At 56.3% G+C, this 27,204-nt stretch overlaps 2 protein-coding genes across 5 annotated transcripts in view; one reads left to right on the top strand and one right to left on the bottom strand.

Moving 5' to 3' along the window:
• Positions 1–25,689, top strand: SH2B3 (SH2B adaptor protein 3). Of its 3 annotated transcripts, none has more exons than XM_063172994.1 (8): positions 1–140; positions 7,875–8,657; positions 19,378–19,479; positions 19,719–19,810; positions 19,901–19,992; positions 20,170–20,384; positions 20,625–20,796; positions 21,580–25,689. In XM_063172994.1, exons 2-8 carry the CDS (start codon positions 7,902–7,904, stop codon positions 21,873–21,875), a joined length of 1,725 nt encoding a protein of 574 aa, XP_063029064.1. In that variant the 5' UTR covers positions 1–140; positions 7,875–7,901; the 3' UTR covers positions 21,876–25,689. The 3 variants fall into 3 exon arrangements, with proteins under 3 accessions (XP_063029064.1, XP_063029063.1, XP_063029065.1); XM_063172993.1 differs by having other exon boundaries at positions 19,898–19,992; XM_063172995.1 differs by lacking the exon at positions 1–140 and adding an exon at positions 599–770 and having other exon boundaries at positions 19,898–19,992.
• Positions 25,690–26,187: 498 nt separating this feature from the next.
• The window catches only part of ATXN2 (ataxin 2), a 49,427-nt gene continuing 48,410 nt past the window's right edge, over positions 26,188–27,204 (bottom strand). For both annotated transcript variants that reach the window (XM_063172981.1, XM_063172982.1), the window contains exon 24: positions 26,188–26,836. In XM_063172981.1, coding sequence (XP_063029051.1) covers positions 26,808–26,836 — 29 coding nt within the window. In that variant the 3' untranslated portion in view covers positions 26,188–26,807. The remainder of the gene's footprint in view (positions 26,837–27,204) is intronic.

The following is a 27,204-nucleotide window of genomic DNA, read 5'->3' as shown; positions in this document are numbered from 1 at the left end:
CCGGGAGCTGGGACAGCCGCCCGCGGGAAGGGGGGCGGGCACCCGGATCCGCCGGCCGCTCCTCCGCTCTCAGGAAAAGAGCCAGAAGGGGCAATTATGCATAAAGCAACGGCGGGAGGAATTAAAAAGCTGATTTCAAGGTAAGATTTTATCGTGTCAGCTGCTCCCAGCCACTTCCTTGTGGGGTTTGGGAAGGGCTGATTGGACGCAGAGCCACCTGGATCCCTGGCGATGCCCGAAGGGGTGCGGGGTTACGGCTCAAATCTGATCCGGGGGGTTGCTGAGGCTGCAGAAGGGCAGCAGGGCTCTGTCCAAACCGGCTGCGGTCCCGGGGTGGCGCAGCTCCAGCAGCGAGTTCGCATTTCAGTCTTTTCTTCGCTGGAAATGGATTGGGAATGGATGGGGTGAACAACTGAGGTGTATTTAAAGCACCGCAGAGGACGGACCCTCACAGATGTTCACAAACGGCTCAGTGTGTCCCAGCCCACTCTCCAAGGGCAAATTCCTGCAGCTTCCACCTTCGCACCGCCCGCAAATCCATTGTGTGGTGTGTGTGAAATCCCAGTGCCACAGCCTGGGCTCTGCCGTGACTTTTGCCCGCCCTGTGTGAGTGGCCTCTGCGTGGGGATCTCTCCCTGTATCCCTGCCACTGCTGCCATTCCAGACAAGGCTTTGTAGGAACTCTTGGAACCATCAGTAACACGAGTGGGGGATGTCAATGGGCCAGACGTGACAGTACAGACCACAGTTCAGCGCTTTACTGGAAAAAGGTGCAGTGGAAGTTTATTTTTGCTCCATTTCCCACGGCAGAGTGGGCGGCTGCGGCTCTGCCGTGGGGCCCCTGCTCCCCTGGGATGAGATGGCACCAGGATGGCACCGGGATGGCTGAGCCTGACCCGTGCCCACCCACACCAGTCCCCAGTCCTGCTCGGCCCCGCTGTGACCGCTCTGTCACGGCCGAGCCCCTCGCCCACCGTGCGGGACAACTGTGGGACAGCTGTCCTGATCCGCTCTGGCTGGACGTGGGCAGCAGCCCGCGCTGCCTTTCGCCACAAGATAATTGGGAAAATTATGAGAAGTGGGGTTTGAGACGGCATCTGGCCCACTGCTGCCACCGCACAGGTCCCTCGGGTCCCAGCCCGCGGAGCTGGGGGAGACGTGGAGCAGGAGCAGGAAAGGGGAATTTTCCTCCCGAGCCTCCAAGAAGCCTCCGAGAGCCCCACGCTCGGGCTCCCCCCCGACTCCCGGGGGACCGGGGCGGACACCCCCAAATCCACGGAGAAAACATTCTAAAAGTCATAAAAACTGAAGAGATAGATGTATATATATGTAAAAATTAAAATTAAATCCACCCCGGGGAGCGCGGCCGGGCTGTTTGTGCCGCTGGCTCCGCGGGCGCGGATGCGATAAGATAAGAAAGGCAGGAGCGGGGAGGGGCGGCGCGGAGCCGGGCGCACCCGCGGAGCCCGAGCGGACGGACGGACGGACGGACAGACACACAGGGACAGTCACACGAGCGAGCGGGCGGACGGACGGACGGACCGACGGACGGGGCGGCCCCTGCGCTCCGCCCCCGCGTAGCCTCCGCCCCCGGCCGCGCCGCTCCGCTTTACATAACCCGTCCGGGGCCGGGGTCCGCGCCCCGCGCCTCCGCCCGGCGGAAATGCGGAGCCGCCTGCCCCGGTTTCCTGCCTGAGCCGTGCTGAGCCGTGCTGTGCTGTGCTGAGCCGTGCGCGCCGTCCCGCCCGCCCCGTCCCGGGCGCTCCGCCGCTCCATCATGGGCGAGCGGCAGCCGGACGCCTTCTCCTGCAGGTAACCGCGACCGAGCGGCCGTACCGGGACGGGGACGGGCTGGGCTGGGCTGGGCTGGGCTGCACCGCACCGGGACGGGCTGGGCTGCGCCGGGACGGGACGGGCGGCCCCGGGAAGCGGCCGCGGCAAAGCGAAAGTAGCGGCGGGAGGAAGCAGCGAGGCGGCCGCTCCGCCTGTGCAGCCCCCGGAGCTGCCCCGGGCTGGATTCGCTCACCGGGGAACTCCGGTGCCCCCGTTCCGGGGCCGTGAGCCCCTTCCTCGCACAGCAGCCCCGTCCCCCTCACCCCTTTGCGGTGCCTTTTCCTCGGGCTGCCTCTTTCCAGGGACTGCTCACGCGTGGGGACCCGTGGTCCCGTTTTCCTCGTGGGCACTCCCTGTTCCTCTGTGGGTGCCCCCGTCGTGGGGACCCCCGTCCTTCTAGCAGCACAGGACCCCAAAGCACCCTTCTTTTAGGATCTCTCGATGTCCCCATTTCCCAGCATCCGCGTTTTGGAGATCCCAGAGCCGGGGGTGCAGCACGCAGGGAGCCAGCCCTGCTCCTCTCCTCTGCCTCCCCCGGACCCCCGCAGCCCCTGCCGTGGGGGTGACCCCTCTGGGGGGGTGAAGCACCAGTGGGGTGATGCCCACCTTGCCCATTTGTGGGGCCCTGCACTGCCCGAGGGGGCCGTGCCTCGCCCCTGCCCCCGTGCCCACCGTGAGTGCCAAGCAGAGCTGGCACCTGGAGCCTGCCAGGCAGCTCCTCTGACTCTCTGCTCCCTGCAGACTTTGTTGGCCCCGCGGCTTGGCAGGGGCTCAGAGCATGAGGCCGATGCACCCGCGGTCAGCATCCCCCCAGCCCTCCCATGCCCTGCCAGCGTGCCCGGTCCTGCCTGTGCCAAACCCCGTCAGGGTCACCCACGGGGAGCCTGGAGCCGCTGGCTCACGGCGGTGACACGGTCATTGCAGCCCGGGCTGGGATTTACTGTCAAGGAAACCGGGATGAGTTGCCGAGCTGCGATTTCGATATTGTTGTAAATTGATTCAAGATGTGCTGGAGCTGTGGGCTGGTGGCCTGGGGACTCAGTGGAGCGGCAGCCAGAGGAAGAGGTGGCCTGTGAGGGGACCTGGCACTGCCAGCTCCTGCATGTCCTCGCTGCACTTGGATTTGCTGGCAGGATTGGTGTTTTAAGGCCTACGGAATTAGTGGCAAATTCACTTTTACTTGTCTGGGACTAGAACAATGCTTTGGCTTTCTTTTTAACTTGTTTTTGGGGCAGGAGAGACTCATCCCTGTGCATTTTCCCCTCCCCAAAGCTTCTTCTATTTTCTCTGACTTTTATATATTTATTGCCTCTGGTAAGGTCTGGTTTGGTTTCACCAGAGCCCACAGGGCTGCAGGTCTGTTCTGTGTTGGAAAGGTTGGGGTGCGAGTGCCAGCGGCTTTTGAGGGCTCTTCCATCCTCTGCCAGAGCAAATCCTCCCCACCCACACACCCATGGGACTGCTGGGCACCGTGGAGGTGTCGTGACAAATCCCAGTGGGTGACACAAAGTGAAAGTGCAAGCGCTCATCGCTGCTGGGGTTTGTGGTGCCGCCGCAGCTCGCCGAGGAGAAAGGCCCAAATCCAGCAATCCCCGGGGGCTGCTGTGGCCAGCCAGGCTGCCTGGGAGCTCAGCTGCTCCCTGCTGTCCCCAGGGACCCCCCCGGGCATCTGCTCCCCCCCAGGAGCACTCCCTGCACCCGGGTGCTCCCACGCCTACACCGCAGCGATTCATTTCATGCAACAAAACAAGCCCTGTCGAAAGAGGCCACCCCGCTGCCGGGCTTTTCCCCGCAGGCAGTGGGTGTAGGAGAGTGTGATGGTGTAAACCAGGCTGCAAGGTGCCAGACACCACGGTATGGAGGCAGGCTCAGGGGTTTTTGGGGAGCTGAGCTGGCCGCAGCTGTTTGTGCTGGTGGGTTGCTGTGGGCCGAGCCAGAGCGGAGCTTGGATTTGACCTGAGATGGGTTTGGGTTGTCTCCGTCCTGTTGGAGTGGTCAGGGAAAGCCAAACAGGTGAACTTTCCTTGGATTTGAAGTGCTGTAACATCACCCACGTGCCCAGAGGTCTGTGGTGCTGCTCAGTCCACACGGAGCTGTAAATTAAGGCAGGTTTGGGTCTTTAATATGGAAAGTTGTGTAGTGCCAGGAGGTGAAATGAGAGGAGTGTGTACGTCCTGTGACAAAGGGGGAGAAGGAGGGCAAAATCTGCCTTCCCACACTGGCTTTTAAACTGATTTCCTACAGCCTGTATGGACATGTGGAACTGGGGGATCTCTCTGTCCTGCTCCTTTCTTGCTTTTTGTCTGGCTGGTTTGATTCAGCCGAAAAAGAAAGAGGGAAACTCCTGAGACCCTGTGGGATTCTCCAGCTTGAGTGGAAACAGCCAGAGGGTCACAGGCAGCGATGGTGCTGTGCCACCACCCTCTGTGAGACCCAGAGAATCCTCACCATCACAGGGGGCTGCTCCAGAGGGAAGAGGAGGAGGAGAATGCTGGGCAGTTTCTGCTGTGGATTGTGCTGGCCCTGGCTTTGGCTGGTTTATAGTGATGCTGTGAATGTGTGGGTGATGCTGTGAGTATGTGGGTGTATCCATGAATGTGTGGGTGTCTCCCACATCCCGACGCTGCTGCCAGGCCCCTTCCCCACCTCTCCCCCTGCACCAACCCCTGCTGCCTTCCTGAATGGCAGCATCTCCATGCCCACCCCCAAAATGTCTGCAGCACCCCTCAATCCAGGGGTGCATCCAGATGTTCTTCTGCCATCTCTGGGGGATTGGGATGCAGAGCAGAGCTGCACCATCCCCATCCTGGCAGGAGGCTCTGCATCCCCCAGCCCTTCCAAGCCCACCTGTGGCTGGCTGGATCCCCCAGGGGCCTGCATCCCCCCTGAGCCCCCTGCAGGGAGCTGCATCCCCCCGAGCTCGCCGTGCCAGATGCAGCTCCATTGAGAAGCGCCGTTCATTGTAACCTGGCCTTTTATAGCTGCCTCGGAGCGGCCGCGGGGCCGTGCCAAGAAAGGCTGCAGCCGGCTCAGAATAGCTCTTTTCATGGAGGACATCCTGGGAAGGAACAATGTTCCCGCTCTTGGGATTGTGGGAACTTTGTATTTCTGCCACTCAGGAAATGGGGAGCTGCAGGGCCCGGCCAGGGCGTCTCCCGGCCCCTCGCTTTGCCCTCTCCTGAAAATAGTCCTTGGGATTGAGTTTTGAGTATTTCTGTGCTTATAAAGGGAGCTGAAAATGCCTCAGGATGCTTCTCCTCCAGCTGGGAACAGTTATTTCTGGGAGAGCATCAATCACGTTTCCCATTCACGTCACTGGTGTGCATTTTCCTGCCGTGGGGCCGGTTTCATTTTCAGGTGGTGCTGCTGCACATGCAGAGCGTGTGAGCAGGGCTGGGCACAGGGCACGTGGGCTCTGCTCCCTCACGCTTCCCCTCGAGGCTGATTTGTGGTGCTGGGGGCTGGAGGGTGCCCTCCACACCCACGGGTGGCTGTTCTGTGGTGGGAAGGTGGCGAGTTGGATCTGTGGCGAGTCCAGCTGCCTCTGAATGCTCATCCTCCGGGAGAGGGTGGCAGGATTGCGGCGCTGGCTCCTGGCACTGCTTGGTGCTGGCAGCTCCTGTGGCTGCAATCAAACAACAAATGCATTTACTGGGACAAATAACCCATTGCCAGATTCCCGTCCCGCTCGGTGCTGGCACCGCAGCAGCAGCAGCAACGCTCAGGTTGGGCAAGAGTTTGAGGGAAGCTGCTGGGGGTGGCTGGGCTGCAGGGCTGGATCCTGCACAAGCCCCAGCTCGCCGTCCCAGCCCGCATCAAAGCCACCGTGGCTGGTCTGTCCTGTCCTGCTCTTCCTCGAGTTCCTGGCCCAGCACCCCAAAACAATCCCAGCACCCCGAAACAACCTCAGCAGCCGCCAACAGCCCCGAGGTGGGGCGGGCTTGGTGCAGTGCAGCTCTTGCAGCAGTCAGCAGGGGATGGAAGCCCCCCAGCCCCAACTAGTCCAGGTGTATCCAAGGATTCTCCACTCAGAGCAAGTTAAAGCGATCAGAAGTCCTTCATCCGACCTGCAGGATGGCCAGGAGCTCCTCACAGGAACACATGAGGAATAAAACGTAAATTCTGGCTGCTGCATTCCAGCTTTGTGGAGCACAGTGGGCTGGAGCAGGGGGAAGCTCACCCAGCAGCAGGAACTCGCATCCCTGTGGTTGTCACTATTGAAACCTGGGGCAGAGCAGAGCTGTGGTGACTCCAGCATGGATTCACCCGGGATAGCTCCTTCCATGCGGGAAGTGTGCCAGGCAGAAGCAGTGAGGTCGGCATCGCGCCCGTGCTGGGCGGAGGAAGCGCTGGGGAGCGTTTCCCATCGTCGGGCTGGAAAAGCGCGTTGCCACTGGCGACGGCCTTCGGCTGCTTCCCACCGCGTGGCCCAGACGAAGCCCGGCGTTTCCCGCGCCACAAACCTCTCCCAAAGCTGGTGCAAAGCGAGCCTGACATCTCGGAAGGCGAATTCCCTATCCTGGGAATCTCCCACCTGCCCGAGGAGCCGTTCTCACCGTGAGCGCCTCGCTTCCTTCCCCCCGCGTTTAGCGGAGCATCCCGCCGAGCGTGCCGGCGGCGGGGGCGGTGCGGCGGCGATTCCCGGGTGCCGGGAGGAAGCGGGAGAGCGGCGGCGGGGGATGCTGAGTCACCGGCAGGCTGGCGGCGCTGATAGACGGGGCCCTGCCGGGGTTCGGCCGGGCTGCGGCGGGCGCATGCCCCGCGCTGCCGGCTCGCCGCACGGCCCCGAGCTTTGGGCGGCTCTTCTGAGAAGCCGGGGCTGGCGGAGGGCTGATAGCATCTCCCCTCGCCTGCAACCTTGGCGGGACGTGCTCGGCAGGGCAGCGGGTGGGCAGAGATAGAGCTCCGCTTGCCGGCGTTATCGCCGCCCCGGCTGCAAACACCATCCCCTGTGCCCGCACGTTCCTCATCGCCCGCTCGCTTCCTCCTGGCCCCTCAGGGCTTTTGTTTTGTCTTTTTTTTTTAATTATTATTTTTCTTCCCCATGACAAATCCGCTTTTCCTCCCCACCCAGCAGCCGGGGTGCTGCTGCTGGAGGAGTTTCGGGCAGGCAGCAACGCCTCTGCCGGCGCGGCAGGATCCGGGTGGGTTGGCCGATGTTTCCTTCCTGAGCGGAGTGCACGGCCCCGATAAGTGCCCCGGGCGAGCACGAGGTTCTCTGGTGAGCAGCGGGGCCGGCCCTGGGGAGCACCACTGCCGGCCGAGCCGGGCACGCCGGGCCGGCTGCACGCCAGCCACGGTGCTGCCAGATTGGCCTGGCTGCGAAATCTGCTGGGGGCACAGATACGGTGTGGTTTGCCAGGGCCCGGCAGCTCCTCGGTGCCGCAGGCAGCACAGCATCCCCTCAGGAACTGCTCACCCCGGGCAGCGGGGCCGCCTCCTCTCCGGCCGCTGGGGCCGGGAGGATCTGGCAGCGAGGCAGCTCCATCCCTGGATTTCTGCAGCTTTTCATGTCGCTTCCTCCCCTCCCGCCCCCGTTCCAGTTTTATCAACTCCGTTGAAATCGGTCCCTGGAGGGAAACCCATCGGCGCTGCGGAGCCTTGGCAGGAGCCGAGCGGATGTGGCCGGGCCAGGCGTCCCCGCGGGCGGCGGGCAGCTGCAGGCAGCTGTGCTGGCAGGAAGCCGCGCAGACGCCCCGAGCCGGGACCTGCCCGCTCCCACCGCGCAGGTGGGGAAACTGAGGCACGGCCCAGCCAGGTGGGGATGGGCGTGTAAAGGGGCTGGGGGGCTCAGGGTCGGCAAGGCCGCTGCTGGTGGCCACAGTGGTTGGTCACAGGGCCATGCTGCTCGCTGGGAAGCAGCGTCTCCTGACCATTTCCAATGTATCCATAGGAATGAGGCGGCTTAAAGTGGGGCCTGGTTGACCATAGCGTTCCCTCGAGGAGTCACATTCCAAGCGGGGTGTGCCCACTCCAGCCAGGGTGGGGGACACGTGGGGACCCTGGGGCTGCCCTCACCATCCGTGTGCTCTGTCTTGCAGCGCCGCCACCTCGCTGGAGCCTCGGCAATGAATGGGCACTCGCTGCCGGCCGGCACGCCAGCGCATCCCCGGGGCTGGCATGAGTTCTGCGAGCTGCACGCCATCAGCACGGCCAAGGAGCTGGCGCGGCACTACCTGCGCTTCGCCACCGAGCACCCGCACCATGACCTGCTGGCCGCCGAGAACTTCTCGGTGCAGTTCACCGACCTCTTCCAGCAGTACTTCTGCCACGAGGTGAAGGAGGGCATCGCCATGAACCAGCTGCGCATCCTGCCCGCCGGCCCGGCGCGGGATTACCGGGACACGCACCGGCGCCACACCGACGCTTCGCTGGGCACGGTGGCCACCAAGGCCGAGGCGGAGCCCGGTGCCCGCCCCGAGCAGCCCGTCCGGGCCCCCGAGGCCGCTCCCTCCGGGCTGCGCAAGTCCTGGAGCTCGGAGGAGCTGGCGGGGCCGGCTCGGAGGCCGTTCTCGCTCAGCCAGCTGCGCCGGAGCTGGCGCAGCCTCTTCCGACGCCGCTCCTCGGACGCGCTGCCCGGGGACGGCGATGGGGAGGCGGCGGAGGCGGCGCTGAAGCCGGGACTGGGGAAGCGCATCCTGCCCTGGGGGCTGTCGCGGGAGCAGCCCCCCGAGGTGCGCAAGGAGGGGCTGCTCAAGTACGGGCTGCTGGACGAGCATTCCCTGGACAGCGGGACGCGCTGGCAGCGCTGCCGCCTGGTGCTGCGGCGAGCGGCGCCGCCCGACAACGAGGAATTCGTGCTGGAGCTCTTCGACCCGCCCAAGGTAAGGACCTGCGGCCTCTTGCCTGGTCCTGTGATGCTGAGGGTCTGCCTGTGATGCTGAGGGTCCCTCGGCTGGGAATGATGCCTGGGTGCTAGAGCATCCCACAGGGACGAGCAGAGCCACGGTGCACCCAGCACCACGAGAGTTTCTCACCACGAGGGGCCTGGACGGGTTTGCTCTGCCACTGCTCGCCCTCTGCTGCAGCCACACGAGGCTGGGCCTTGTTTGTTTAATATCTCTGAGAAAGAAACAAAGACACCCCTGTGAGTATTGTCTGGGGAGTGAGAGATGCTGAGACCAAGGTGCGCTAATTGCTGCAGTCGGTCAATGTGTCACTGCATTTCTCCCTGCTGGGAATCCAGAACTGGGTTTTCCAGCTGGAAGCACAGTGCCTGCCTTCTGAGCTGAGGATAGAGGCTGGTGGCCTCCATCCCACTCATCCCAGCCTGATTCCACCAGTCTGATGAACCCCAAATTCACCCTGTCCCCTGTGCTGTGCCTTTGGCAGCCTGAGCATCTGCTCGCCTGGGCAAGCTGGGAGAGGAAAAGGGAAAATAGGAATTAGGCTCTGTGCTTTTCTCTGCTCCCTGTGGGACCCATAGTTTTGCTTTTTGTGAGGAGTTTTGTGACTGGAAGTTCAGCTCCCAGCTGCTGCAGGGAGCTCCCGTGGTGCTGAGACGTGGCTGGAGTGGAGATGATGCAGGATGTGAGGGAGTGGGGAGTGATGTGGGGGGAGTTGGGGTGTTTAATCTGTAAAAAGATGGTTCCTCCACATGGCAGGACATGCACAGGCCGTGATGGGATGAATTTTCTCTCTCTCTTCTTTTTTTTTTTTTTTTGTTCTCGTTTAACTTTGATGGCAAACTTGTGCTTTGGAAGGAGGAAACCTCCGGTAGAGCTGGAGCCTTGTCCCTGCCTTCAGGGCAGCAGGGTCAGGGAGCAGCTGGCTGAATTCCTGCTATTTCCGTCAAACGGCTCCAATATTAAATATTTGAAAAAAGAAACAACATCAAAATTGTAACATCTGAAAGTAAAAGCTGCTTTTGCTCCGTCATGTCAAGGGTTGCAGTTGTTTGTCCCCGTGGGAGTGTGTGTCCCCATCCTGGGGCACAGAGAGGTCAGAGGCACTCTGGGGCACTTGGAGGGTCCTCCAGCAGCTGGATAGCACTGCCTTTTTCCCCTCCCTCATCCTTTTTCTCCTTTTTCCCCATTTTTTTAAAATCCCCTATTCTTTTTTTAAATCCCTTTTATTTTTTTCTTCCCCCTTTTTTTTTTTCCTTCCTTTTTCTTTTTTCACTTCCCCTTTTCTTTTTTCAATTCCCCCACACTTTTTTTTTTTTTTTTTTAACTACCCCCATCTTTTTCTCCCTATCCCCCCCTATTTTTTTGCTCTCCTTCCTTTTTCTTTCTTTGTTTCCCTCCCCCTTGGGAAGCAAGCCCAGCACATTCTTCCTTTCCTCTCCCCACATTGCCTGACCAGCTGTGACCCAGGGGTGGGAGACACTTCAAACGAGGCACTGACCACGTTCCCCCCGTGCTCTGAGCATTATTCCTTGCAGTCTCCATGGGATGGAGATTTCCTGGAGCTCCACATCCCCACAGGGCTGGAGACCCCCGAGCCTGGAGCAGGGGGGGTTCCTCAGCCAGGCCTGCGGAAGCGGGGGGGGATGTTCCTTGCTGGATTTTTGCGAGTCTCTGGATTAAATTGCTTCCTGTGCAAATATTCTCAGGGCGGCTCCTTCCTTTCCAATTCCCTGGGCCAGGGCCAGCTCCCTTCTCCTTTACAGCACAATCAATCCTGACCCTTTCCCAGTCACTGCGGTTGGATTCTGGGGGCGGTGGAAAATCCCCCACGGTGCTGGTGGCTCCCACTCCCCAAACCCAGCACGGGGCAAACCACAGAGCAGTGAGAACAGAACAGTTTGTTTGGGGGGTTATTTTCCTTTAAAATAACTGAATAACACTCAACAACCCCCTGGGAATGGCTGTGAGGAACCCCTTCCTTGCCATCCTCCTGCCCCAGGATGCTCCCGGGGTTTTTCCACTGCTTTTTCCCCATCTCACGGGTCTGATTTGTGGATGCTGTTGATCACCATAGAAAATTGATGGTTTTAAATAAGCAACTGTAAAATCTGTTCTTGGGATTTTTCAACCCCAAATGATCTCTGGACTGTGAGGTTGGTTACCCTCAGTTTTTCTGGAAACACCCTTCCTTCTTCTTCCTTCCCCCTTCCTCTTCTTCCTTCCTCCTTCCTTCTCTTCCTTCCCCTTCCTCCTCCTTCCCCCTTTCACCCTATAAATAATAGGATGCAATTGAAATTTCATCTCAGCCTCAGAGATTTACAGCATCAAACCAAGCCCCCAAACATCCATCCCCTTGGAATGACCCTGGGAAAGGCAGGTGTGCAGAGAAAGGAGGGGGGGTCCTGCTGCTTTTGGCAGCTTTTATCTCATTTTCCCCCCTTTCTCCTCGTGCTCCAATGGGGCCTCTGAGCTTAATCCCATAACGTGCCTGGCATCAAAGGGAGTGGGGGCTTTGAAGAGCCCTGATCCCATTTGCTGCTTGGGTGGCTGTGCTGGGTGAAGGGGTCAGGGAGCTGTGCTGGAGAATGGGGCAACACCTGTGGCACTGCCTGGAGTGGGCATCCCCTGCCCCAGGTGTGTGCCAGAAGGGATGAGGACTTCAGGATTTGGATTTGGGAAGATTTTGGGAGAGGGAGCAGCTCCCCTTCCCGTGCTCACAGCCACAGCTGGCTTGGTTTTGGCATGGCTCCCTCCTCCCTCCAGCACTGGAAAAATGATGCTGCCAAGGAGGGATTTGGGGGTGATGGGATCTCTTTTATATATATAAATTTTTTTATATATTTATAAATTTCTTTTATATTTTTTATAAATTTATAAATTTATTATATATATAAAAATATAATATGATATATTATGCATTAAAATATTTATATAGAAGGCTATATATATTTATTATATATACTTATATATATTTATTATATATATACACATATATATTTTATTATATATACTATTTTATTATATATTATATATTTTTATTATATATATATTATATATAATATATAAAATATATATTATATTTATAAAATATAAATATAAATATTTATAATATTTTATTATATTATTTTATATATTTTTATTATGTACACACACATATATGTATAATATATACAAATATAGTATACATAAAAAATATATATAAGGCTATATATATTTTTTATTATATATATATTTATTATACACACACATACACATTTTTTCATTTTTATGTATGTGCCACAGGAAAACCTGGAAACCTGGGCATGGTCCTGGAGTTGCACCCATGTGGATTCTCTGATCTCTGCTATGAGGGCAATGCTCACCAGTCCTCCCTGATTTCCTTGGAGGCATTAAGGGTTTTCTCCTCTCCCACACCGTTTTATCCCATACCACCTTTAGGACTACTTTAGGGTACCCTTTAGAGTAACTCTGAGGTCTCTCCACCTTGATAAATTTCAACCAGAGCTGGCAGACCCAGCTTTGTCAGCTTTGGGGCTGCTCCTCAGCTGAGCCCCAGCCCCAGATCCCTTTTCTGTGGCCGAGTCCCAAACTCCACGAGAGCCGTGACTCGCAGCGGAAATGTCCTGAGCCGTTTCTGTTGACCAGATGTTTTTACAGGAAGGGGAAGGGAAATGGGATTTGCATTTGTGCTGCTTTCTTTACAGCATTTTAATGAAATCCAGCGCGTCCCACAAATTGATGGCACGCCGGGGCTGGCCCGGAGACTCCTTCCGGAGAGAGCCCTCAGAGCCTCTGCCCCAGCTCAAACATCTTTGCTGAAGGAGGAGCAGTATTTTTATCTCTGCTCAGTGTGAGCCTGCTTTGACTTCCTTTTTTTTTCTTTTTTTCTCTTTTTTTTTTTTTTTTTTTTTTAATTTTTTTTTCTCTTTTTTTACACCTTTCACCTGAATCTGGTTTCTCAGAACTGCCACCTCCTGAGCCAGCAGGTTCCTGTCCCCGATTTTTGGTGCTTGGGGCTGTGAGTGGCAGCTGGTCAGGCATGGGATGGGGCACATCCCAGTGTTCTGGTCCCCATTCCCTGTCCCTGCTCCTCCAGGAGCTGCTCAAACCTGGCCTGAGTGACTCAGCCAAGGAAGGGCAGTGGTGGAGGGGGAGTTTTCCTCCCTGGAGCACCTTGGGAAGAGTTTTCCCAGTGATGGGAAGCACCTCAGTGTCCCATCATCCCATCCCTGGTCCAGGAAAGGGCAGGTTTGTGCCGATCTGGATCCACAAGGGATCACATCCCTCTCCTGGCATCTTTTCCTGGGGATTTCATCCTTCTCTTGGTCTCCTTTTTCTGGCATCCCCATGGGCTGCATCCCATTCATGGCATTCTTCTCCTGGCATTCCCAGGGACTGCAGCCCTCTCTTGGCATCTCCATGGGCTGCATCCTGTCCTGGTGCAGCTGAAGATGTCCCTGCTCACTGCAGGGGGTTGGACTCGTGGCCTTTTCAAGATCCTTTCCAACCCAAACTATTCTGCTCTTCTATGATCCCTCTCCAAGCATCCTGCTCCCAGCATCCCTCTCCTGGCATTCCCAGGGACTGCATCCCTTTTTTGGCATTCCCAGGGTCTGCAGCCTGATCTGCTTGGTGTCCCTGCTTATTGCAGAGGGGTGGGACTGGGTGGCCTTTGAAGATCCCTTCCAACTCATTTTATTCTATGATTCTGAGATCCTGCTCCCAGCAGCATCCTCCAGGATCGCATCCCTCTTTTGGCAACCCCAAAGACCACACAGCCAGGAGCTGGGAAAACATCTGGGATGACCCTGGAGGGGTTTGGGTGTCCTTCAAATCCCTTGGGAGGGGCAAAACCTGCCCTGGAGCTGTCCCAAAACCCTCAGCAGCCTCTCCCCGGGGCAGGGCGGGCGCATCCTCTCTGTTCTTCGAAGGCACCGGCGGCCTCGGGGCTTTGTGAGATTTTGGTGGTGACTTTTGCTCTCTTTCCCCTCCCCCCCCCCCAGCTCTGTTTTTGGGTATCGTGGGGGGGTGGGAAGGAGGGCGAGGAGACAAAGGTTATTTGTCATTTATTAACCACAACTTTTTCCATCCTTGGTCATGCACGGAAAAAACACTTTTAGCAGCGTAACCACAGCCCCGGCGTTAATTGCTGAAGAGCAGAGTTTCTTATTTTGGAAACTGTTGCTGGGATGGGGGCTTGCCAGGGCCTGGGTGGGAGGGGAGGGGTGCAGGATGGACCCCAATATCTGCTTCATTGAACTCTGGGGTTTTGGGCTTGGAAGGATTCCGTCCTTTTGACTCCATCCTTTAAAATCTGCCCTTCCCGGAGCTGTTGTCCCACTGCCCCTGCTTATCAGTGTCACTCACAGGGATGCTGCAGAGCTGCTCGGGGTGGAAAGCACCACGTGCCAGCTGAGAAGTGGGCAAAAAATGCAAAAAATGGAGTTATTGGGCAAACCACAGGAAGAAGGGCTGGGAAAGCACTCAGGGAATGCACTGCTCCACAAGAGCTGTGGGTGCTGCATCCCCGCAGCTGATGTGAAAAGCCTAGTGGGGTTTTGTTGGGTGGTTGCTTCTCTTTCTTCTCTTTTTCCCCCCTTTTTCTTCTTTTTTTTTTTTTTTTTTTTCTCTCTCTCTCTCTCTCTCTTTTCACGGCCCAGGATGTGGTTGTTTCGAGGCTGAGAGCTGCTTCTTTCAAAGGTAAATATTTATGAGAGCCTGCGCAGGCAGCACCGGCTCTGGAAGGATTCAAGGATTCATCCCAGCCCTGCTGGGGGCTCAGCTGGGGTGGACCCTGCTCCTTCCCACAAGGCAGGTCCCAAATCCAGTGTCTGTGATGTTCAATTTCATTTTGGGGTTGTGTTAAAAATTAGCATTTTGGGCAAATTCACTTCCCCCAGCCCCAGGCAAAGGGCAGGAATGAAAACACCCATCCAGTGGGATTGAACGCTCCTATGTGGACCAAAAACCCTCTGTGGGAATTTTGAACCTTTTCCATCATCCTGGGTGATGCAAAAACTTGGGAAAAACCCCAGGACACCCCAGGGCTTGTGGGGATCCTGCAGAGCCTGTGCTGGACCCCCTCATTCCCGTGGGGCCGAGGTTTGGGGTGACTCAGTGCTGGCTGCAGCAGCTCCCACTTGCACGCAGACACCTTGTTTACTTTCCATGCTCGTTATTTATTCCAGGAAATTATTAAAGCAGCCCACGCTGGAACCGAATCTGGCATAAAATAAATTTTAAAAAAATTAAAAAAAAAAAAAAATCAAGGGTCTGGCGAAAGCTGGTTACAGATCTTGTTTATAGCCCCCCATCGCCCTCAGCCCTGCTGTGAGGTGCTGGGCATGCTGGTTTTTGGGGGGTTTTGCAGGATTTTGGGGAGCTTTGCAGTGTCTTGGGGGAGCTTTGCAGTGTTTTGGGGAGGTTTGTAGGGCTTTTGGGAGGTGTTGCAGGGTTTTGGGGAGGTTTGTAAGGGTTTTGGGGAGGTTTTCAGGGTTTTAGGAGGCTTTCAAGGGTTTTGGGGAGGTTTGCGGTGTTTTGGAGATGCTTGCAGGGTTTTGGGGAGCCTTGCAGGGTTTTAAAGAGATTTGCAGTGTTTTGGGGCAGTTTGTAGGGTTTTGGAGCATTTTGCAGGGTTTTGGGGAGGTTTGTAGGGTTTTGGGGGGGCTTTGCAGGGATTTGGGATTTTGCAGAGGTTCGGAGAGTTTGGGGACGTTGGCTCACTCAAGCAGAGCAGGGAGGGTGATCAATGAACAGATCAGTGGACAGATGATCCATGAACACCATCCAGGGATGGCTGGGGGTTCCTGCACCCCCCAAATCCCACCCCCAGCCTCCCCCCCGCGGTTTTGGGGCTCTGTTTTGCAGCCCCCCGGGTGAATCCAGCAGGAGATGGGGGCTCGGGGAGCGCTGGGATCGGGGCTGTGCTTTCTCCCGTCGCCGTTCGCCCAGCGGGAACAGAGGGGTCTTTGTGGCAGGGCCAGCACAACGGTGTCCCTTGTCACCGCTGGGGACAGCGCTGTCCCTGCCCAGCCCGCGGGGTGCTCTGAGACACCGTGTCCTGGGGGCTCCTTTGTGTGCTGGGTGGAGGGTGCTGGAGGGGTTTTGGGGATTTTTGGATGGGGGATGCTGAGCTCACACAGCAGCGGGAATCGCCTCCCATGTTCCTGTTTGACAGTCCAGGCTCCGGTTCCCCAAATGCAGAGCAGAGCCCAGGGTGGTGCTTGCTGCTGGCAGGTTTCTCAGTGAGCAGTCTGCACCTGCAGAGAGGCAGGAATGTTTTGGGAATGTCACCCTGAGCGAGGGGTCCCTGCAGCAGGCACAAATCAATGGGATTCCAGTGCCTGTCCCAAAAACCAGCATTGGCAGGAGCTGTCCAGGGTGGATCTCTGCCCTTGGGATGAGCTGTGGTGCAAACACCTGAGGAAGAGCACTGGGGTTAACTGTGCTGTCAGCTCCCCCAGAGCACTGGGATTAGCTGCTGGAGAGAGGGATTAGTCAGCTGCAGATCCCTGAGTTTGAACACCAGAGTTGGCCATGGTGCAGATCCCTGAGGATGAACACCAGGATTAGCTCTGGTGCAAAACCCCTGAGGACACATTTTGGGATTATCTATGGTGCCGAAGTCCTCAAGGGTGAGCCTTGGGTTTAACTCCCAAGGGAAACCACCTGTGGATTTCCTGCCACACAAAATCCCCGAGGATGAAGGCTGGGATTACCCTTGGTGCAAACTCCTGAGGATGATGGCTGTTCCAGCAGACACTTTGGACTCTCCAGCAGAACCCTTGGAGCCCTGCAGGGCCCTGCTGCCTCCCCCTGCCCTGCCCTGGCACCAGGGGATGTTTCCCACCTAGTTCACTCAGCATTCCCTGGAAAAGAGCTGTGTGTACCCACACTCCTGGAAAACTTCACAGCTTCCCCATGGCTGCAGGCACATGATATGGTTTTGTGTCCATCCAGCACAGCCAGGCCTGGCCCTGCAGCTTGGCTGAGGTTCGTCCCTTGCGTAAGGGCCACAGTGATTTACAAGAAGTGACAAATCTCGCCCGTATCCGTTGGGGACCTTGCACAAGGGCTCAGGCACTTCCCCACCTCCCGTGGGTGACTCAGAGTGGAAGCGAGAGCCGAGAGCCGGCCTGGGGAAACCCCGGAGCGTGGAGGGGCCGGGGGCAGCTCCTGCTGCTCTCGAAGGATTTGCTCTGCATGAACTTGGCCTGATGGCCCAACACTGCCATCATCACTGTGACACTGCCATCATCACTGTGACAATGCCATCATCACCTTGCCACTGTCATCATCACTGTCAGTGCCATCATCAACGTGCCACTGCCGTCATCACCGTGCCACCGTCGTCATCGTGCCACCGTTATCATCATTCTTCCGCTGCCACTATCACCATGACACTGCTGTCATTGCTGTTGTCATCTTTGTGCCACCACTGCCAGACCACCACCCTCCTCACTGCCCTACTGCCATCATCACCGAGCCACTGCCACCGCTGTCGTCATCGTGCCACTCTCGTTCTTGGAGAGCCGCCTTCCCTCCCACCTGAGTGGGAAAAGCTCCCCCAGCACCCTCAGTGTCCCCTGAGCACCCAGGCAGGACGTGCTCCTTGTGGCAGCAGCTCGCAGCTTCGTGGGGAGAGCATTCCTGGCACATTTGGGCGAGCTGGGAGGAGCTTTGCTGTGGAAAAACACCGTCAGTCCCAAATATCCTTGCTGGACATTCAGTGGGGAAGCTGACGCTGGTGGGGTTTGGGGTTAAACCGGAGCAACACCTGTAACATCCTGAGCACCCTGAGCCAGGCAGCAGCGGGCTTTACCCATCCCTGCAGCGCTGCTGGGGCGCCTCTTGCCGAGAAGGAGCCCGTGGGTGAACCCCTGGTGTGTTGAGTGTGCACTTTTGCTTACTGAGAACTCCCTTTCCCGGTAGCGGCCGCATCGCGCCGGGCATCTTGCGGTCAGGTGCGGCAGCGGGGGCACCGTGCCTGCGGCAGGCACTTCCCCGAAGCCAGCCTGGGTTTTGGGCACCCTAATCTCTGTGCTGCATCATTTCCTTCTCCCTCCACGCTCCAGCTGCGCTCCCCGCGCCGAGAGACGCGGGGGGCTTCGCCGAACTCCCTTTTCCTGGAATTTCTCCGTTTCCTGAGAAGCCGACCCCGAGCGCTGTGGTTGGGATGTTGATAAAACCCTCTCAGGGTCACGCTGGACGTCACAGCTCCTCGTGTGGGAAAGTGGCCAGGACCAGAGAGATCCTGTCACCTTCTCCACACGCAGGACTTTGCACGGGGCACGGTTACGTTCCAAAGGTGGCAGAAAAATCGAATTCCTTCGGGATAAAGCGGCGGCACCCCACGGCAGCCCGGTGACAGTGATTGCAGCACGGCACAGCTGCAATCACTGTCACCAGCGGGCCCGGGGCTGCCGGAGCCACCGCGGTGTCACCAGCCCCGTGCATGACGCCGTACGCGAGCGACTTCTAAGAACTTTCTTCTCGGTGCAGCTCAGAGCTGATAAGGGCTGATCCCTCTCGCGCTGCGTTTCCGGCCCCAGAGAACACCGAGTGCTCGAGGGAGGGAGGGAGGAAGGAGGGGGGAGGACGGAAAAAAAAAGCAAAAAAAAAAAAAAAAAGCAGCAAAGCTAAAGATGGTGTGGTTGGGTGACCGAGGAGTGTCCGGCGGGGACATTCTGGGTGTCATTCAGGTGGTTGGGGTGGGTTTGCTGTGAGCTTCATGAGCTCAGGGCAGTTTGGTTGGCAGTTGCTGAAGTGCCGCAGCACAGGGTGTAGGGACGCTGTCACCGTGTAGGGACAGTGTGAGTGAGGAGGGACACTGGAACCAGCATCCCGTGGGATGATGAAGCCACTGCGTGAATCACAGCCAGCCCAAATGTTGTGGTGCAGCAAGCCTGGCACAGGGGCATGACAGGGTCTGGCACGTGGTGGCATTGCCCGGGCATTGCCAGGATGCACAGGGTGGCTCTGGCCGTGGAGCTGAGCACAGAGCCTTGGCTCCATCACCCAGCACCACTGGGTGATTTTTTTGCCCAATTCAGGGAATTCTTGCCCCCCTGGCACCCCGGATCCTGTGCCACGTGCCGCAGCCTCCTGAGGAACCGAAAGCTGCCGCAGGGATATTTTAGCCTTTGTGGAAGTGCTTGCTCAGCATTTTGTCACGTGCCTGTGTCGGTGCCAAAGCCACCAGGGAGCTCTTGGCAGGCCACTGACCCTCTCAGCCACGAGCAGGACGTTCCCTGCCTGCACCCCAATTTCCCCATCGGTGCCACATCCCTGGGACGTGCTGCCATGCTGGGAACCCCTTCTCCCTCCTCTCCTCCTTGGGACCCCTGGGATGGGTCTGGAGGTCACTCAGCCCCCCTGGGGTGTCCTGACAGTGACTGGGCAGTGTTTTGGGGGGGTATTTCCTCACCACACAGGGTATTTCCTCACCACACAGGGTATTTCTTGCTGCTGGGGTATTTCCCTTTCCCTAGGGTATTTCCTTGCTGGCTGCTGTGCCTCGGGTGGCTCTTGGACTGGGTAGAGCAGTGTGGTGTGGGGCAGTGTTTTGGGGTCTGGGGCAGTGTTTTGGGGTCTGGGGCAGTGTTTTGGGGTCTGGGGGAGTATTTTGGGGTCTAGGGGAGTATTCTGGGGTTTGGGGGAGTTGGGGCTCAGCTCAGGCTCCGTGTTCCCCCCACAGGGCTCCAAGCCCAAGCTGCTCGTGCCCTGCTCTGCCGTGCAGGAGGTGCGGAGGTGCACACGCCTGGAGATGCCCGATAACCTCCACACCTTTGTCCTCAAGGTAGGACCTGCTGGGAGGGTCTGCAGCCACTCCGAGGCCTTTCCCAGCCCCTGGGGCACATGTGGCTCCCAAAAGCTCTGGTGCCAAATTTCAGTTCCTCTTCCCATCACGGGAGGGGATGCACAGGGGGATGTGGAGCGCAGAGGGGGGATGAGCTGTCCCTGCTGGGGTCCCGAGTGTGGGTGGGTGGGGGATGCACATCCCTCTCTGTCTCTGAAGACCTCTCTGATGTCCCCCAGGTCACCAATGCCACCGACATCCTGTTTGAGGCAGGGGACGAGCAGCAGCTCAGCTGCTGGACGGCCGAGATCCGGGAGTGTGTGCACAGGGGGTAAGCACTGCTGGGTGTCCCTGGGGCTGGGGACGGTGGCTCTGTGTCCCCAGTGCCAGCACTCAGCCTGGCCTCTCCTGTCCCCAGCAGGTCTGACACGGGTGACCCTGAGCTCCTGACGTGCCGACACCCCGAGCCTACGGCCGCCAGCCCCGCCACCAGCACCGACCCTGTAAGCCAAGGTGAGCTGGGGACACCCAGGGGACCCTGGGGACAGAGCATCCCTCACTGGGCGGCCACCACATCCTGCCATGGCTGGGCTGATCGGCCTTCCCCAGAGGGCACGAGGGGAGGGGACAGAGGGGAAGGGATGGGCAGGGGTCCCATTTCCCAGGGCCACTCATCCCTGTGCCTGGCAGGGGCGACTCCGGGGGGCCCGGGGGAGGCGGCGGGGCCGAAGATGGAGCAGTTCCTCTCCTCCTGCCCCTGGTTCCACGGGCCCATCTCCCGCGTGAAGGCGGCTCAGCTGGTGCAGCTGGGGGGGCTGGAGGGCCACGGCGTGTTCCTGGTGCGGCAGAGCGAGACGCGCCGCGGCGAGTACGTGCTCACCTTCAACTTCCAGGGCAGAGCCAAGGTACGGGCGGGACGGGGCTGGGATAGGGAGGGGGAATCTCACAGGGGCAGGACAGCCCCTGTCCCGCTGCACCCCACCCCAGGGAGATGCTCTGCTGCTCTCTGCCCCGAGCAGGGAGGCGCAGGCTGGGGATGCAGCGCGTCGGCGTGTCCCCCATCCCAAATATCCCCACTGTGCCCTGCAGGAGGGGATGCGGGGAGGGTGACAGGGAGGGTGACGGGTCCCTGCCTCTCTCCACAGCACCTGAGGCTGGCGCTGACGGAGCGGGGCCAGTGCCGGGTGCAGCACCTGCGCTTCTCCTCCATCGTGGAGATGCTGCAGCACTTCCACCGCTACCCCATCCCGCTGGAGTGCGGCTCCGCCTGCGACGTGCGGCTCTCCAGCTACGTCGTGGTGCTGCCACAGGCACAAGGTGTGTGGGGAGGGAAAGGGGGTGTTCCTGTGGGACACAGGGGGTGTGCAGGAATGGGGATTTTCCTGTGGGACACAAGGGGGTGCAGGAATGGGGATGTTCCTGTGGGACACAAGGTGGAAGGGAAGGGAAGGGAAGGGAAGGGAAGGGAAGGGAAGGGAAGGGAAGGGAAGGGAAGGGAAGGGAAGGGAAGGGAAGGGAAGGGAAGGGAAAGGGAGATGTTCCCATGGGACTCAAGGTATTCAGGAAGGGAAAGGGGATGTTCCCGTGGGACACAAGGTGCTCAAGAAGGGAAGGGGGAGCTCCTGTGGGACACAAGGTGTGCAGGAATGAGGATGTTCCTGTGGGACACAAGGTGTGCAGGAATGAGGATGTTCCTGTGGGACACAGGGTGCTCAGAAAGGGAACTGGGATGTTCCTGTGGGACACAAGGTGTGCAGGAAGGGAAGGGGATGTTCCCATGGGATACAAGGTGTTCCTGTGGGACACAAGGTGGTCAGGAAGGGAAAGGGATGTTCCCCTGGGATGCGGGGATGGAGGGTGCCCGGGCTGGGTGCGGGTGCTATCCCCGGGCCCTTTGGCTGCTCCTGGAGTGGGGAAGCGGAAGCCTCGTGGCAGTGGCACAAAAGGTGACTCCCAAGCTCCCAACTTCCCCTTCTGAGAAAGGAGAAGCTGCTCCCAGCCACCATTTGGGGGGGGTGGGTCATGGGATGCACCCCACAGCCCCAGAGAGGGGCTGACAGGAGCATCCCCCTTACCATCACCTCCTCTCTCTGCCCGCAGCTCCCGGCTCCAGCACCACGGTCCCTCTCCCCCTGCCCTTCCCAGGCTGGAGCCCCGAGTTCAGCCTCATCCCCGCCAGCTCTTCCTGCCCCCACGGCCCCGACGAGCCCCCCGGGGGTCCCCCAGCGGAGCAGATCTTCCACCTGGTGCCACCGCCGGCCGAGCTGGCACAGAGCCTGCGCCCGGCCAGGGCCACCGCGGCCACCGCGGCCCGGCCCCGCGACTCGGACTATGAGGTGGAGGCACCGGGCCGGGGCCACGTCCGTGCCATCGACAACCAGTACACGCCACTGTGAGCAGCACGGCCGGCACTGGGATGCACTTTCGGGTGGAGGAATCCTGGAGACCTTCTGGGGGATCCATCGAGAGAAAGAATGTACCTGTTTCTTCCTTCTGGTTAGGGATTATTATTGTATTTTTTTTTTTTTTTTTTTTTTTGCAAGGAAGGGGGTAATTTTTCACTCCTGTACGGGTGTGCTCCCTCTCGTTGGCCTGTTGAAGGGCCTCTTATTGTTGTTTTTTGTTGTTCTTATGGAAGCTTTCTCGTTACTGTTTACACAATGCCACTTGTGCCTGCGCTGGGCCCGGTGTCCTGCCTGTCCCTGACACCCCAGAGCCCAGCCAAGGAACCAGGGCCTTGTGTTCCACCCATGGAATTGGAGGAAGTTAAAAAAAACCCAGGATAACAACGAAAGAATGATTATAAATCCATTGCCAAGTTGCTGCTCCAGGCCTCATCCTCCTGCCCTGGCTGCTGAACCCACCAGCAAAGCCTGTCCTGAGCAGGGTTTGGGCTTTTTTTTATAGCTAAGGCAAAAAAACTGGCTTTTTCTTGCTTTTCCTTTTTAACCCAGCACAGCCCTGGTCACTGCCAGGCAGAGGGATCCTCACCCTGCTCTCCCAGCTGATTGAGACTGAACACTAATTGCTCCATCCTTAGCCATGGCACCAGCTGAGAACTAACACAGAGACTGACACAAACCTCTCCTGCTGGTGAGGGAGGGGTTTATTATCCCCTTGTATCCTGGTGATGGAGGCTTTTTTATCCCTGTGGTGAATGGGTTTTTATCCTGGAGATGGAGGCGTTTTTGTCCCGGTGATGGAGCTGTTTTATCCTGGTGATGGAACAGTTTTATCCCAGTGATGGAACCGTTTTATCCCAGTGGTTTTAGGCACAAATAAGTCAGTTTTCCCCTACTCTTGCTTGCCTTTTTTCCCCCAAAACCTGTCACCAGGAGCTTGGTGGCATTTAAAGCCTCTTGCAGGTGATGGGGGTCCCTGGGGACCAAGTTTGGGGTCCAAATCCCTGGGTCTCAGCATCCCCTGAACCCCCAACTGTCCCCAGACTCTTGCTGCTGTTCCTGAGCCCCCGGGGCTGCTTCACCTGCCTGGGGCAGCCGTGAGAGAGGAAGCACTTCTGAGAAGTTGCCTTTATTTTAGGAAAGAGGAAGGGCTGGAGCCGTTGCGCCACACAGGAGGGGATGTTCACAGTGTTCAACTTCCAGATTTCCCAGCACAGCCTTCCCTGGGATTTTGGATGCAAAACTTGCCTTGAGATTGCCTTACAGAAAGCTTTTTTTATCCCTGTTTTCCTTAAAATTGCAATACAGGTGGGAGCCCTCAGGAGCATTAACATTTAGCAATTAATTTGCAAACCAGCAAACACAAAAGCCTCGTTGGGCTGAGTTAGGGAATTGCACAAAAACCCAGCCTCTAGGACAGGGTTTTGCAGGTTCAAGGAGACAAGGTCAGGAGATGAAAGGCAAACAGCCCAGGAAGCAGCCATGAGAGCAAATGTGGGTTTATAAATCAAACTATGAGGCTGGGAACCATCAACTGGAGAAACCATTTAGGTTTTCCTTTTGTGCCTCCCCTTTGCTTGCTCTTGCTCTCTCCTGGGCTTTGTGCATTTAGAGCAGGCAAAGGCTTTTTTTTCCCCCCTGCTTTCTCTACACTTGTGCCTGAAACTGGAGCATTAAGAGCAAATTGCCCTGGTCCTGCAGCCGTGCCAGCCCCGGAGAGGCTGATGCAGGAACAAAGGCAGCCCTGTCCTCGCCGGGCTCCTCAGCTGTATCCGCATCCCATTCTCCTCCCTGGAGCAGCACAAAGGCTGCAGCCAGAGGCAGGAGCACATCCCCAGGGCTGCCTTGTGCCAGGCAAGGCAGCTCCCTCCCAGGCTCATAAATAACTCCCCGTGCTCTTGCATTTATGGGGATGGGGAAGGGAAGGGGGGACGGCGCAGCACAAGTTGTCGTTTCCTTTCCTCGCTGGCTGCCTGCTTCCCAAAGCCTTGGAGAACACAGGGGTGTGCTAAATCTTGCTGAGATTGCTGGTTTTAGTCCCACTGAGCTCCAGGGAGCTGTGCTCAAAGGGGTCTTCCCCCAAAAGGCGAGGTGTAATCACCCAGATCTCCCGACATCTGCAAAGGAAGGACGGGCTGGGAAAAGGCAGCGCTATTCACATCCCCTGCCAGATGAATCCAGAGAAATCCTTGCCAGATAAATCAGATGCTGCTGGGGTGGGTTGTTTTGGCACGCCAGGACTTTATTGTTCCGGTGCCAGAACTGAAACATGCGTGTGCATGTGGTATTTTTAACCTGCAGTTTAATTACAAGGGGGTTCTCCGCAGCTTAAATGGAAATTGCTGTGCTTGATTAGTAAAATACACGTTGGGTTCATTATCTCCCTGCCAGCCACTTCCCCCATGCAAACAAACTCCAGTGGGGGAGAACTCCTGTTCTCGCCACCAGTGAGCAGTGGGAGAGTCCCTCTGATTATTTAATTTAATAATTATTGAACTGATTCCATCCCCAAACTCACCCACAGGCAGCCGAGGGCTGTCCAGCCCTGCCAGCCCCACCAGCTCCTCATTTCACATCCATTGCAGGGGAATTTTGGGACTATTTCCCAAGCTCCCAGGGGGAGCTGAGTTTGAAATCTCATTTCTCCTAGAAAACATCTGGCTTGTGACACAGGTCAGAGCTCTGCTCCTGCCAGCACGTCACTGCAGCCCTAAGGTACTCACTCCTCTGCATTACAGCAGTGGGCAAACAGCATTAAAGCCATTCCACTCTATGGAATAGAAGCATTTTTCAGGATTTTTATGTTCTTGTGGCTTGAGAGAAGAGCCCAGGGCTGGGCAGGTGTGGTTCCCCAGCCCCTGTGGGTTTTTACTGGCATTTGTGGGAGTTTTGGGAGGAGGGGCAGCCAAGGGCAGGTGGCCCCTGGTCAGGTGTAGTCAGCAGTTTGTGCCCTGGCCCTGGAGAAGGGCACCTGGAACACGAGTTTGGATCCCACCTGAGGAAGGCAGGAGCCACAGGAGCAGCTCTTGGAGCTGGCCCTGCCCTAAGGTGTCCCCCTGGAGAGGCTGGGGGTGGGCAGCCCCGCTTCATCCAGCTACACAGGACAGTTTTGAGCAATAAAAATGAAAACCAAGCAGTGCCTTTGCTCTGTGACAGCAGGGACTTGGTTTAGGGCACAATTCAAAACTTGGGCCCTGCCAGGATTCCTCCCCCTCCTCTTCCTCTTGCTGTTTGCTGATGGCCACTCCTGCTTGGTGGCCTTTGTGTCCCCAGGGGTGTCAGGTTCTGAAGGAGCTCCTGACATGAAGCATTAGTGGATTTCTCCCTCTCTCCCTCCCAGCCCAGCAGGTACCAAACACTGACACCACCACTCCTCACCCACCCCTTTGGATTGAAGCGATTTTGGGGTGAAACTTCTAGGAAAACACCCAGGGAGAAGCCAAACTTCTCGTTCCTCATCTGGACCACCAAAGCCTGGTGTCATCCAGCATTCCAAACTTTTAGCTTTGATCCCAACAGCCCCAACATTGCCCAGCAGCTCCCAGAGGCAGGGAGGTGACTCTGCATTCCCTAACTCAGCCTTCAGCAGGACGATTAAAACCAACAGTTTTGTTGGGAGTGTATTAATTTGAAAGTTCTACTTTTCACCTGCACAGAAAAGTTCTTCTTGTATAGTAAATTTTTTTTCTATATATTGTTTCTGTATGTACTGTACAAGTAACTTATTCTTGAATAATGCGATTTTACCATAATATTAAAAAAAAAAAAAATCTGCTCTTAATAAACTGTTTTTAGAACTTGTTTCTCACTTGTGGTCTTCAGTCTGGTTCTCTCCAGGTGCCTGGACATTGTTTTAGTGGGTACTGGGTGCTAAAAGGCAGGAATGCTCTCCTGGACATGAAAATCCTTTGGTTTATCCCCATGGGATGATGCCTGCAACAGGACAGGGCACTTGGAGCAGGGATAACTTTATCTCCCCATTTTATAAGGTGTTTTCCCAGGGAATTCTTACCTTTCCTTTCCTTCTCCAGCAGCATCACTGATTTTTATACTTCTATCACCTTAAAGACCCATTTGGGACCTTCCCCAACCCCGTGTGGAGCAGCTCAAGGCTGAGGGATCAGCAACACAAAATCACCTGGACACAAAACCTCGTTAGAAAACAGCTGAATTTGGGATTCCCAAACCTTTCCCTTATTCCTGCAATGCCCCTGCAGCACACAACAGACTCAGACTCAAACCCTGGCTCCAGCTGGGATTGGTACGGGAAGAGACCCAAAAATCACCACACAAACACCGAGGAGGGTCAGTTTTTAAAACTTTTTTTATTTTTTAATTTTTTTTTTAAGTTTTTATTTTATATTATCTACAAAGTAAAAGTTTTCTTAACTTAAAAGTTACATCACTGTCTCACGATAGTGATTATCTCATCAAACGTGATTTATAAATAATAACTCATCCGTTTGACGATTAGAATTTTTTTTTTTTTTACTGAACCTGTTTCAAGTTTAGTTAGAAGTAAAAGGGATCTCCAAGTCTTGATTTTTAGTGATAATAGCAGCAAGAATCACTCTTGTTACTTCTTTTGCTAGCTGACGAGTTCATAACTTTGAAGGGTCATTAAAAAATAAATAACTTCCAGTTTTTCAGCAAGCAGAGTTGGGGCACTTGCAGGACTCAGATACAGTGCATGGAATTATGGAATAGCCCACAAGTTCCTAAATGCCTCTACTCAGTCCGAATCTCTCCCACTGCAAGATGAACTGTTAGCATTCCTAGTGGATGTTACAAGAAATCAAATTTTTTTTTTTTTAAACAAAATAAAATGAAATTCTAGTTTTCTGTGCTTCCAGTTGGCAGAAGCAGTAGAAGGAGGGTATTTGGCCTACAAAAGGTATCCAGCCTTTCAGTTATTCCAGATGAGCCTTACAACTGCTGTTGGTGGTGGGCTTGTACTGTAAAAAAAAAGTTCAAATGTAAATAATAAATTGGCAAGCCACACAACAGTTTGCTAGTAAAGTGGTCACAGGACAACTACTGAGCTCAACTTTCTTTTATTTTTATTTTTTTCTCTTTTTCTTTTATTTTTTTTTTTAGAGAACAAAACAAAACCCTGCACATCAAGATGTCCTTGGGATGTTTTATTTTTTTTCTTTTTCCCTACCTAAGCCCTCAGAAAGCCCTCAGAAAGCAGCTTTGTTCTGCTCACACATTCCCCAAGAAATATCAGGTAAAACTAAATCACTACAGAAGTTCAGAGGCTGTTTGAACTTGAATAATCAAAGAAACCTAAATAAGGTTAAATTTAAAGCGGAAAGAAGTC

Source organism: Melospiza melodia, chromosome 20, assembly GCF_035770615.1.
Source record: "Melospiza melodia melodia isolate bMelMel2 chromosome 20, bMelMel2.pri, whole genome shotgun sequence".
Classification (NCBI taxonomy): domain Eukaryota; kingdom Metazoa; phylum Chordata; class Aves; order Passeriformes; family Passerellidae; genus Melospiza; species Melospiza melodia.
Note: the sequence above shows the minus strand (reverse complement) of the source record. Positions and strands in the feature narration are given on the sequence as shown.

Coding starts and splice junctions, on each gene's coding strand:
- SH2B3 (XM_063172993.1), top strand. CDS start 7,902: ATGAATGGGCACTCGCTGCCGGCCGGCACGCCAGCGCATCCCCGGGGC. Junction 19,480..19,718: donor TCCACACCTTTGTCCTCAAG/GTAGGACCTGCT, acceptor GATGTCCCCCAG/GTCACCAATGCCACCGACAT. Junction 19,993..20,169: donor CACCGACCCTGTAAGCCAAG/GTGAGCTGGGGA, acceptor TGTGCCTGGCAG/GGGCGACTCCGGGGGGCCCG.